Genomic DNA, 13292 nt, shown 5'->3' on the forward strand with positions numbered 1-13292 from the left:
TGATATAATTGGAATATGATATAACCTTCTTTCCTCCTCAAATGGATAGGTAACATCTTCAGTATTACAGAAATGTATCATATGTTGGGCTATTTCTCTTCATTTAGGGCAAGAAAGCTTACACAAGGCAGAAATTCAAAAATTGTCCCAATCACCCTTAATTCACCATACCAGTGGAAATTAGACACAAGGGGAAAAAGCATAGATTAAAGGCCGCGGTTAGCTCCCGCCTTTTGCATCCTCTGATTCTAGGACTCGATTGGCCAGGGTTTGGAAATTTGGTGAGTCAGTGTGTGGGGATGCAATCACGGCAGACAGGGACATGCGGTATGTGCGCTGTGCTCAGCGGTGACGCAAGGTTGTCCGACACTGCAGACGGAGAGGGAGAGGGACCCGCGGAGGCTCCGGCGGAGGCTCGGCGGGACCCGCTGCACTCTATGGAAGATTTTCCACTCGAGCAGTCTCGTGATGATACTCTACGCTCAGCCTTCGACCAAGTGATACAGATTGATGGTCACAAGGTGCGCCCTGATGCAGCGCTCACATATCCGCACTTTGCATTGCATAGGGACAGGTTATATCGAGTGAGCCGTGACACTAAATCTGGTCGGATTATTACCCAGTTGTTGGTACCAAAGAACCGCCGGGAAATGGTTTTCCAGGCGGCTCATTATAACCCGATGGCTGGTCACATGGGGTGCGACAAAACACTGGCCCGCATAATGGACCGATTTTATTGGCCGGAGATTTGGGGGGAGGTGCGCCGCTGGTGCGCCTCCTGTCCCGTATGCCAGCTAGTTAACTCCCCGGCTGTGCCAAAAGCGCCTTTGCAGCCGTTGCCATTAATGGAGGTTCCATTTGAGCGGGTCGCCATGGACCTCATCGGTCCATTTCAGCGGAGCGCACGGGGATATCGTTTTGTACTAGTCCTGATGGATTATGCAACACGTTATCCAGAGGCAGTGCCGCTGCGCACCATCTCGGCAACGAGTGTGGCGCGGGCGCTGCTTCAGGTCATCTCCCGCGTCGGGATCCCGAAAGAGATTCTGACGGACCAGGGCACGCAGTTCATGTCACGAACACTGAGGGAACTTTACGGATTACTGGGCATTACGTCGGTTAGGACCTCCGTTTATCATCCCCAGACGGATGGTTTATGCGAGCGTTTTAACCGGACGCTTAAGGCCATGATCCGTAAGTTCATTCACGAGGACGCTCGGAATTGGGATAGGTGGCTTGATCCTCTGCTGTTTGCAGTGCGTGAGGTTCCCCAGGCCTCGACAGGGTTTTCCCCCTTTGAGCTGCTGTTTGGCAGAACACCACGTGGGGTTTTGGACCTGGTTAAGGAAAACTGGGAGGATGGTCCAAGCCCCAGTAAAAATGAGGTTCAGCACGTCTTGGAGCTGAGAGAAAAACTCCATACACTGGGGAGGCTATCACGGGAGAATTTGCTCTCAGCCCAGGAGCGGCAACAACGGCTGTACAACAGAGGAGCCAGGCTGAGAAATTTCACTCCGGGAGACAAAGTACTTGTATTGCTGCCCACTTCTAGCTCCAAATTACTCGCCAAGTGGCAAGGGCCCTTCGTGGTCACACGGCGAGTGGGGGACGTGGACTATGAGGTGGTGCGTCCTGACAGGGGTGGAGCGACACAGTTATATCACGTCAACCTCCTTAAAGCCTGGAGGGAGGCGGTGCCGGTCGCTCTGGTGACGCAGGTAAGAGAGAGAGATGAGTTGGGGCCTGAGGTGCCAAACTCGGCGAATCCAGCCTCGCTCGCTTGTGGGGACCAGCTCTCTGCGTCCCAGAGGGCCGACCTGGCCTCGTTGCAACAGCGGTTTGCTGATGTGTTCTCTCCCTTACCAGGATGCACAAACCTCATAGAGCACCAGATTGTGACATGCCCGGGGGTGACGGTGCGCTCACGTCCCTATCGTCCGCCTGAACACAAACGCAAAGTGGTGAAGGCCGAATTGGACGCCATGCTGGCAATGGGGGTAATAGAAGAGTCCCACAGTGGCTGGTCTAGTCCCATCGTTCTGGTGCGGAAGAAGGACGGGTCTATACGCTTCTGTGTGGACTATCGCAAGGTGAATGAGGTGTCACGTTTTGACGCGTACCCGATGCCTCGGGTCGACGAGCTACTGGATCGGCTGGGCACGGCTCGCTTTTTCACGACACTGGATTTGACCAAGGGCTACTGGCAGATTCCCATGTCTCCAGAGTCTAAGGAGATCACGGCTTTCTCCACTCCGTACGGTTTGTACCAATTTCGCACACTTCCGTTCGGCTTGTTCGGAGCCCCTGCCACGTTTCAGCGTCTCATGGACAGAGTGCTGCGCCCGCATGCTGCATATGCTGCCGCCTATCTGGATGACGTCATCATCTACAGCGACAGCTGGGCGGAGCATGTGCGGCAGGTGGGTGCGGTGCTCGGTTCACTGAGACAGGCGGGGCTCACAGCCAACCCGAAGAAGTGTGTGGTTGGACGGAGGGAGGTACGGTATCTGGGGTACCACTTGGGAGGCGGGCAGGTGCGTCTCTAGGTAGACAAGACAGCTGCGATTGCGGCCTGCCCAAGACCCAAGACCAAAAAGGAGGTTAGGCAGTTCTTGGGGCTGGCGAGGTATTATCGGCGGTTCATTCCGGACTTTGCCGATCTGTCCAGCCCCCTGACTGACCTGACCCGAAAGGGTGCCTCAGATCCGGTCCAGTGGACGGAGCAGTGCCAGCAGGTGTTTGAGAGGGTGAAACAGGCCCTCTGTGGGGAGCCGCTCCTTTATACTCCTGACTTTTCTCTCCCTTTTGTTCTGCAGACTGATGCCTCGAACAGAGGGCTGGGGGCCGTTTTGTCCCAGCAGGTGGAGGGGATGGACCGCCCCATGCTATACATCAGCCGCAAGCTGTCGGAGAGGGAGGGGCGGTATAGCACGGTGGAGAAGGAGTGCCTCGCCATTCGGTGGGCGGTCGGGTCCCTGCGCTACTACCTGCTGGGGCGCCCATTCACCCTCTGGTCGGATCATGCTCCCCTCCAGTGGCTCCATCGCATGAAAGATACCAATGGGCGGATCACACGTTGGTATTTGGCTTTAGCCCTTTAATTTCAGAGTGGTTCACAGGCCGGGGGCTCAGATGGCGGTCCCTGGGGGGGGGGGGTGTGGATGGCTAGGCCAGACGGTCCCCGGCCTGAGTCGGGCGATGGGGGTATGTGGCAGGGTGCAGGATTGGGGCGTGGTCTGCAGGGGAGAGAGGGAGTGCGGGGGAGTGGCGCACAGGTAGAGTAGGGTGTGGGCTCTGGAGACGAGAGAGGACGGAAGCAGAGCGGAGCAGAGGTGCAGCTCTGATGACAGTGCGGATGCACAGAGATCCTCTAAAAAGACGTGAAAACATTGTAGAAATAAAGATACATTTCTACAAATATCCCGGTGTCTGCTGTCTGTGTGACCCCCGTAGCAACGAACCGTGCTACAGTTTCAGTCTCTGCTGTAAGTTTTTTGATCATAAGTGATCATCATTTTGATCAGTGCTTATATCCTTGTTCAGAAAACACTTGTTCAACTCCACTTGAGTAAAACCTTCACATCCAAATTGGTGGAATGTAACCAAATTGTGTACCGAGTATCAAAAGCACAGTTACCTGGGCCTTGATATGGTATATTTTATATTATATGAATTATTCATTAAATCCAAAATAATAAAAGTGTTCGATATTGCAGGAGACCTATTATGGCATTTAATGTATATTTTAAACAGGCCTTGAATGTCTTAAGTTTATTAGTGTCAAACCACTTTTTCATAAAATCCAAGACCAAGCTTTTAATATTTGGAAACCAAAAGATCAATGAAGAAATTTCTATCAAAATCAACAATATTCCCATTGAAAGAGAAACAGAATACAAATTCCTTGGAACACTCATTGATCATAAATTAAAATGGAAATCACACATTAATTATGTCAAAAAGAAAATGTCTAGAACCATTGCAATTGCAAATAAATCAAAATAATTTTTAAACTCAAAGTCACTCAACATCTTTTATTGTTCCCTTGTAGTTCCATACATGTCTTACTGTGTGGAGATGTGGGGAAACACATACAAGACCCATCTAAAACTTAAAAATACGTATAATAAAGAGAAAAGCGTTCCATGAGCCCACCAATGCTCTTTTTATAAATTTAAATACTCTCAAATTCTGGGATATAGTCAAGTTGCAAACCTTATTGGTCCCATTCAAAGTTCACAACAATCTCCTTCCACGCAGCATCCAGGAGCTGTTCGAAATCCAGGAAAACAAATATGAACTGAGGAATGCTGGTTCGTTCAAAAACTAAAAGGCAAGAACAAAGTCAAAAGAACATTGTATTTCAGTAAATGGTGTAAAACTATGGAATTGTTGATAAAAAAGGACTTAAGAATGTGTAGTTCAATCCATACCTTCAAAAGAATGTTTAAAATTAAGACTATCAACGGGTATAAAAAAATACTGTAATAAACTGTACGGATATATTGTAATTCATTGACACCAAATTTCATAGTGTAACTATTATTACTGGGCTTTTGTTTGCTTCTTCGCACCCACCACCATATAATATACTGTATGATGGTCAGTGGTGTAAAGTAACGAAGTACAAGTACTTCGTTATTGTACTTAAGTAAGATTTTTGAGAATTTGTACTTTTATTGATACTTTCATTTTTCTGTACTTTTACTTTTACTTCGTTACATTTTCAAGGAAAAAAATCGTACTTTTAATCCGCTATATTTAAAATTGGACACGTCGCGTTACTCGCTACAAATTAAAGAACAGCACAGCGGGGTCTGATTTATGGTTCCGCGTTACACCGGCGCAGAGCTGTAGTACGTAGGGTACGCGGCTACGCACAACCTACGCCGTAAGTTGTGCGTCGATTTAACGCGGAACCATAAGGCGGACGGGAAGGAAGGGGGGCGCATGAATATACCGAGAAGGAGCCGCAGCTCCCGGGAGAGTTGCGCCGCAGAGGCGGGCCGGAAGGCCGGAGGAACCGCTGTTGCGTCGAGTACCGATGAGGACTGAAGCCTGAATTATGGTTCCGCGTTAAATCGACGCAGAGCCTCGCCGTAGGGTACGGGCCCTGCGTTGGTGTAACACGGAACCATAAATCAGCCTTGAGCGGAAGCCGACGCGTGTCCATGCGCACCATTCTTTGATTCCACCCCTTCTAAGGTGGTTTTGGCATTTAAAAATTCAAAAGTCTCATCCTTTATCAGCTGGGGTTGCTTAATTTTGTCACTGCATATACAGGCTGGGGGTGAACCTGTCAGCGGGGCCAATGGGGTACAGCAGCAGTGATGAGCAAAGGGAGAAATTAAAATGGGGTAATGGAAACAAACGCTAAAGGGGTCAGAATAATATCACCATTATTTAGAGTTGTAAGCAAATTCTTGGATTCTTCATTTCTTTGCAATCCTTTTGAAAATAATTTTGTACTTTGAATTTTGTACTTTGTACTTTGTAGTTTGTACTTTTTACTTTTGTACTTAAGTACATTTTACACCATGTACTTTTGGTACTTTATTATATTTAAGTTGAGGTACTTTTATACTTTTACTTAAGTAATGTTCTTAATGGGTACTTTTTACTTTTACTTAAGTAATTTTCAAGCAGAAAATTTGTACTTTTACTTAAGTGCAATATTTTTGTACTTTTTCCACCTCTGATGATGGTGTAACAGATGTATTATTGCAGTGTGTGTGTGTGTGTGTGTGTGTGTGTGTGTGTGTGTGTGTGTGTGTGTGTGTGTGTGTGTGTGTGTGTGTGTGTGTGTGTGTGTGTGTGTGTGTGTGTGTACTGATTGTATGATAATAGGGTAGGCATCCATCACAAGCTCATGCTTCAGCCTACACCTTTTCCCAGGGCATGTGGGAGGAAACCGGAGTGTCCGGAAGAAACCCACTCAACATGGGGGAACACCTGACTCCCACAGGTGGACTGTGAGGCTGCAGTGCTGATCACTGAAACCTCCATGCTGCCCGGGATTTTTAACATTTTTTATTTTGGTGTGGGGTTTATGGGAGGGTGGAGCCATACACATAGTTTAATATTTCTATATATTTGTACACACATGCCCATATAAATATTTATATAAATATAAAATCAACTGCAATATTTCAGTTGATTTGTAATGAATCCAGAATGTATGACATTTTTGCATTACAAAAAATAAAGGACTTTATCACAATATTCTAATTTTCTGAGACAGTCCTGTATATTAACTCAATCTGCTCTATATATATCTACTTACACACATATTCATACATACACACATATATATATATATATATATATATATATATATATATATATATATATATATATATATATATATATAATATATATATACATACATACATACATACATACATACATACATATATATTATATATACATAGGACGAGCGTGAGGTGAGGCTGCTGATGTTGGAGGTCAGACACAACCGTTGCTGCGTGCGTGGCTGCGTCGTATGACGTCTGATAACCACAATGCCCAGCCTTTTGAAAACTATTAAACCATCTACATTGTTTATACAACAAAATTCAACATTTAAAAAATTTCTCAGTCTTTATTTTAGTCTTTATTTTTTATTTCTGTCTTAAGCCTTGTACAAGTTAAGCCATTTTTACAAAACAAAAAATGAAAAAAGTAAAATAAACATTGCTTTTGCCGAAAAGGTGTAGGCTGAAGGTGTAGGCTTATACCCTTTTTATCTTGTGATCAACTTAAATCTGAAACATTAGCATTAATCCATGAAAACAAATAATGCATAAAGAAGACAAAAAAATAAATAAGACAAAATATAAAATTGCACTTCACATTCTAGAATGTTTTTGATAATATACTTTATAATAGTGTTTTATATTTATTCACAATATTTTCTTTAAACATTTTCTTGAATTTGTAGATAGAACTGCACATTTTAAGGTCGTTGTCACAACTATTTCATATTTCTTTGCCTTAATTGATGTACATCTCTTTTTAATATTTGTTCTTACTGTCGTCGTCTCAAACATGAGTTTCCCCCTCAGGTCATAGCGGGTTTCTTTTATTTGGAACAAATCCTGAATGCAGTTTGGAAGCAGTTTCTGCTGGGCTTTAAAGGCAATTAAAACCGTTTTCTGCTCTACTATATCATGGAATTTTAGAGTATTATTGTAATGAAGCCCAGCCAGAGTCAGCCCCTGTAAAATCTTATTATGGGCATGCCAAGTAATGGCATGACCATATTGCAATCGTCCAGAATGGCCCAAAGGGCAATGTTGCTAGCATTTTGCTAACAAGCTAAAGTCGCAAAAGTCCCACGTCACACCAGCGGGTGTACAGCATGACCCCGCTCGGATGTGGGAAAAAAAAATCCCCAAAAACTAAAACACGCCCGAAAAAATGAGGAAAAACATGAAAATGAAGGCGATATATTGGTATACAGAAAAGGTTTCCCTTTTCTTATTATTCTTATTCCGCACTTTTTTTCGTCCGTTAATACGGCCCGAACCGCAACGTGCACCCATGCATGGCATACATCGTTGGATGCGTCTCCATCGTGATTCGATGGGTATTACTTTTCTCAGTAATAGGGGTTACCGTGGCAACGCTAGTTGCCCAAAAGCAAAAAAAAAGGCGAAAATTCCCACGCTTATTGCTCGGCCGAACTTTATCGTAGAGACATCGTTCAAACTTTAAAACACTCGGCCCGATAGTCTTTAAAGGACCATACAACTTCATCATTCTAGTCATTACGGTTTTTGCGATATTTAACTTTCAATTTAAAAAAAAAATCCCTTTTATTTTGAACGTTTGTTGCTAGGCAACGGTTTATCGTACAGACATCATTACAACATTGACAAACCCGGGACGCTTTGTACTGCAACATATTTTAGTCTCGTCAAGCTTGCTATTACGGTTTTTGAGATATTCCACATTGTTCATTTTGATGCTAACGGAACTTCGGATGCTTGTTGCGCGGCAACACGATATCGTAGAGACTTTAATTTAACGTTAAAAGACTCGGGTTGCTGTGAACTACAACATACTAAGGTCTCATTACGCTGTCGTTTACAGCTTTTGAGATATTGAAGCCTAATTGTCCCATTCTATCCTATGGCGCTTGTTACCATGGCAACAAAAACCTATGCATTTGTATGGGGGAGCATGTGAATAAAACATCTGTTAATGCTGCCCAGACCGGAACGTGCACCCATGCATGGCATACATCGTTGGATGCGTCTCGATCGTGCCTCGATGGGCATTACTTTTCTCAGTCGAAAGTGTTACCGTGGCAACGCTAGATGCCAAAAAGCAAAAAAAAAGGCAAAAATTTGAACGTTTATTGCTCGGCCAGACTTTATCGTAGAGACATCGTTCAAACTTTCAAACACTCGGCCCGATTGGCACTAACGGACCGTCCAAGCTCATTATGCCAATTATTACACTTTTTGCGATAATGACCTTTCATTTTTTTCTTTATTTCCGTTTGACTTTGGACGCTTGTTGCTAGGCAACAGATTATCGTAGAGACATCCTACAAATGTTCCCCGACTCGGCACGCTCTGGGCTTCAACATATTCAAATTTCATGAAGCTGTTATTTAAGGAAATTTTATGTCAAAATCCATGCCAAATGGCCCCATTCATTCGAATGGGTTTTTTTACCACGGTGAAACAAAAACCTATCCATTAATGTAGCCTGAACCACAACGTGCACCCATGCATGGCATACATCGTTAGATGCGTCTCCATGTTGCCTCGATGGGCATTACTTTTTTCAGTCAAAAGTGTCACCGTGGGGGGCGCTAGACGCCAAAAAGCGCACGCCTTTAATAACTATTGGGAGCACAGGAATGAATGCAATACAACCGTAAACACCTCAAACTGACATAGAACCACCCCGAACACAACCACTACAGCCCTAAACCAAAGCAGCGAGAGGGGTCGAATGGGCGGTAGGGCATGCCCATATCAAAATTTCTAGAAATTTTCTAGTTTTTATATTATTAGTTTATTTGTTATATTTGGTTTATGATTTCTGCATGGAAAAGTTATATTAATGCCTTACATATGTTTTATGTTGCATTTTTATGTTATGCTGCGGTACTGTGTTGTGTGATTGTAGAGAACGTGATAGAATGTACTTTATTGTGTGTGTGTGTGCGTGCACGCGGGGAGAACGTCAACGGTCCGTTTGGTTCCAACGGGAGCCCGCGGGAGCGCGCATCGGCAGTTAAGACTGAAAAACAGCTGAGACTGAGAACAGCTGAGAGGAGTCGGCGTCGTGTTTAGCGGAGAACTGTTGGTCATTAAGTTGTGACTTTAAGTGGATAAGTAACGTTGCTTATCCACAAAGAGGAAGACACTTCCTGAAGATTGTACTGTCTCATGTACAGTAGTTTGGTCGGAGTTTGCTGGCTAGTTAAGTTGGACTAGTCAGCCAGTTAGCTGCGTTAGCTCATGCTAACGCATCCTTCCTGCTCACGGCTGAAACTCCGACGTCGGACAATCTGTGAAAGTTCCCCTGTCCTGAGGACCGGACCACCTGCCTGCCGACTGCCTTCACCAGCCCGCCACGCCCCCCTTCTCATCCCGCACGGACCGCGGACATCTCCACCCTCCCCTTCGTCTGAACAGCAGCGGGGCTTGGACGCCCCTCCCCCTGCTCACCCCCCCCCCGTCTGTGTTCGGGACTCGCTGTCATCTCCATCACACAGAGCTCCACCCCCGGGCAACATGTCGACATTAGAATAGGATTAAATAGGGTTAATTCGGCATTGTATATTTACATAAGGTTTAGATTAGATAAATCAATTTGTGTGTTGTTTCTGTTGCACTAATAATAAGAAATTATCTATTTGGAATTTGTATATATTTTGTGTGAGATTAAATTAGTGATTATTGTTTAACCCTTGCCCTCCCCATTCACTTTAGTTCCTTTAACTGGGTATCCACTAATATTTCTTAAGTCCATAGAGGACGCCAGGCAGCAGCAGCTATTTAGTTTAAGGTTTAAGTCCTTGTTTAAGTTAAGTTTAAGTAACTGACAATTTAAGTTAAGAGCAAGTAACTGAGTTATTGTTGATTTGTGGCCTCGTGGCTACAATTATATTTAAAAAAGATATTATTTGTTGGTTCATAATAGTAAGATCTATTAATTATCCTTAAAGCTCTTTTCTGTAATAAGAAAATAGGGTTTGTATTTGTTTTATAGGTGTTACCCCATACACTCCACAATTATTGCATTAAGCTGAGACTACAATGTAGGCAAACTTCCAGTTTAGCTGTTTGTATTCCACAAGCAGGTCCTCCTGGCCTCCATCTTGACAGGTCATGTTGTGTGTTTCCAGACACCTCTGTAAATGCTCCAATCTGGCAGAACCATGACTTTTTACCATCTCTTATGGACACAGCCTTTAGCGAGTGGAGCTGTAAGGGTATTATTAGTTTAAAAGACCTTTACGTTGGTGGACACTTTGGCTCTTTTGAACAACTGCAGTCCAAATTTTCTTTTTCAAAAGCTATTTTTTTCAGGTATTTACAATTGAGACACTATGTTCAACAGGCTACTAAGTCATCTGAATTACCAGCTGAAAAAATGCACTGTTCAAATCCCTCCTAGGCCCCCCCGAAGCAAAACACCTGATTTCAGGGTTGGTTGGTTACTTCTCAAGTACTCTGGACTCGTCTACTCTCAAAATAAAACAAGCCTGGGAAGGTAAGCTTGGTATTGAGATCGAGGATGAATGATGAATGATGAATGAAGCAGAAGGTTCTCTTGCACATCTTTTCTGGACCTGCCCGAAATTACACAACTTTTGGTCTCTCATTTTCCAATGGTTTTCCTCTGCCTTTACAGTTTTTTTCAATTGTTTACACGCTATTTTGAAAACTGATAATATTATATTAAGGTGGAAAAGTTACATAGTGCTTCTGTAATCTTTGATGCTTCCAGCATTTCTATTTCTCTCTGATGTTGTCTCTTGGATTTGACAAGTTCATCTTTCTCAAGGTCCAGTTTTCTCTTCTGCTCCATCAAATAAATGTTCTCTTTTTCTTTCCACTGTTTAATTTCATCCATATATCTTTTAAATTTTTCTTTTATCTTATTATGTTCATCCGTCTCCTGCATCAGCTTTTCCTTGTCCATCTGGAGTTCTTGGAGACCTTTATCCATTTTAATCTTTGTTTCATTAATTTCTCTTTTTTCCAGTTGCAACTTTTCCTTTTGCTCTTCCAGCTGTTTCTTGTCGTTCTCCATATTTTCCACCTGTTGCTGCAAACTCTCATTTTCTGCTATTAGTTCCTTCATAATTTCCTCCTCTTCGAGTTTTGATTGCTGCATCAGAGTTTTCATAATTTCAATTGTTTTATTTACCTCTTCAAATTCTTTCTTTTCCTCTTCTAGTTCTTCACGGTCTTCCTGCAGTTTCAGTTTGATGTCACAGACATTTCTTTGCTCCAGGTCCAATTTTCTATTCTGCTCCATCAAATACATGTTCACTTCCTCATTCCACTGTTTAGTTTCCTCCATACATCTTTTTAATTTTTCTTTTATCGTATTATCTTCATCCTCTAAGTTTAACCTCTGCTGCATCAGCTTTTCCTTGTCCATCTGGAGTTCTTGGCGTTCTTTATCCATTTTATTCTTTGTTTCATTAATTTCTCTTTTTTCCAGTTGCAACTTTTCCTTTTGCTCTTCCAGCTGTTTCTTGTCGTTCTTCATATTTTCCACCTGTTGCTGCAAACTCTTGTTTTCTGCTATTAGTTCCTTCATAATTTCCTCCTCTTTGAGTTTTGATTGCTGCATCAGAGTTTTCTCTATTTCAATTGTTTTATTTACCTCTTCAAATTGTTTCTTTTCCTCTTCTAGTTTTTCACGGTCTTCCTGCAGTTTCAGTTTGATGTCACAGACATTTCTTTGCTCCAGGTCCAATTTTCTATTCTGTTCCATCAAATAAATGTTCGCTTTCTCATTCCACTGTTTAGTTTCCTCCATATATCTTTCTAATTTTTCTTTTATCTTATTATGTTCATCCTCTATGTTTAATATCTGCTCCCGCATATTTTCCTTCTCCGTCTGGAGTTCTTGGCGTTCTTTATCCATTTTAATCTTTACTTCATTAATTTCTCTTTTTTCCAGTTGCAACTTTTCCTTTTGCTCTTCCAGCTGTTTCTTGTCGTTCTCCATATTTTCCACCTGTTGCTGCAAACTCTCATTTTCTGCTATTAGTTCCTTCATAATTTCCTCCTCTTCGAGTTTTGATTGCTGCATCAGAGTTTTCATAATTTCAATTGTTTTATTTACCTCTTCAAATTGTTTCTTTTCCTCTTCTAGTTTTTCACGGTCTTCCTGCAGTTTCAGTTTGATGTCACAGACATTTCTTTGCTCCAGGTCCAATTTTCTATTCTGCTCCATCAAATAAATGTTCACTTCCTCATTCCACTGTTTAGTTTCCTCCATACATCTTTTTAATTTTTCTTTTATCGTATTATCTTCATCCTCTAAGTTTAACCTCTGCTGCATCAGCTTTTCCTTGTCCATCTGGAGTTCTTGGCGTTCTTTATCCATTTTATTCTTTGTTTCATTAATTTCTCTTTTTTCCAGTTGCAACTTTTCCTTTTGCTCTTCCAGCTGTTTCTTGTCGTTCTTCATATTTTCCACCTGTTGCTGCAAACTCTCATTTTCTGCTATTAGTTCCTTCATAATTTCCTCCTCTTTGAGTTTTGATTGCTGCATCAGAGTTTTCTCAATTTCAATTGTTTTATTTACCTCTTCAAATTGTTTCTTTTCCTCTTCGAGTTTTTCACGGTCTTCCTGCAGTTTCAGTTTGATGTCACAGACATTTCTTTGCTCCAGGTCCAATTTTCTATTCTGTTCCATCAAATAAATGTTCGCTTTCTCATTCAACTGTTTAGTTTCCTCCATACATCTTTCTAATTTTTCTTTTATCTTATTATGTTCATCCTCTAAGTTTAATATCTGCTCCCGCATATTTTCCTTCTGCGTCTGGAGTTCTTGGCGTTCTTTATCCATTTTAATCTTTACTTCATTAATTTCTCTTTTTTCCAGTTGCAACTTTTCCTTTTGCTCTTCCAGCTGTTTCCCAGAGTTCTCCATATTTTTCACATATTGCTGCAAACTCCTGTTTTCTGCTAATAGTTCCTTCATATTTTCTATCACATGAGTTGTCCATGTCTTACACTCACATTTCATTTCCTCCATATCTCTTTTTGTCTCTTCCAGGATCTTAGATCTTAAGATCTGCTGCA

General features: G+C 42.6%; 1 protein-coding gene across 1 annotated transcript; it reads right to left on the reverse strand.

The window, feature by feature from the left end:
- Positions 1 to 4422: 4422 nt before the first annotated feature.
- LOC133421557 (golgin subfamily A member 6-like protein 24) lies at positions 4423 to 13056 on the reverse strand. Its single transcript, XM_061711211.1, has 3 exons — positions 11290 to 13056; positions 10944 to 11082; positions 4423 to 4433 (listed from the first exon to the last, which is right to left on the reverse strand). The coding sequence occupies exons 1-3, from the start codon at positions 13054 to 13056 to the stop codon at positions 4423 to 4425; spliced, it is 1917 nt and encodes a 638-aa protein (XP_061567195.1).
- Between the last annotated feature and the right edge of the window lie 236 nt (positions 13057 to 13292).

Source organism: Cololabis saira, chromosome 21 (assembly GCF_033807715.1).
Source record: "Cololabis saira isolate AMF1-May2022 chromosome 21, fColSai1.1, whole genome shotgun sequence".
NCBI classification, from domain to species: domain Eukaryota; kingdom Metazoa; phylum Chordata; class Actinopteri; order Beloniformes; family Belonidae; genus Cololabis; species Cololabis saira.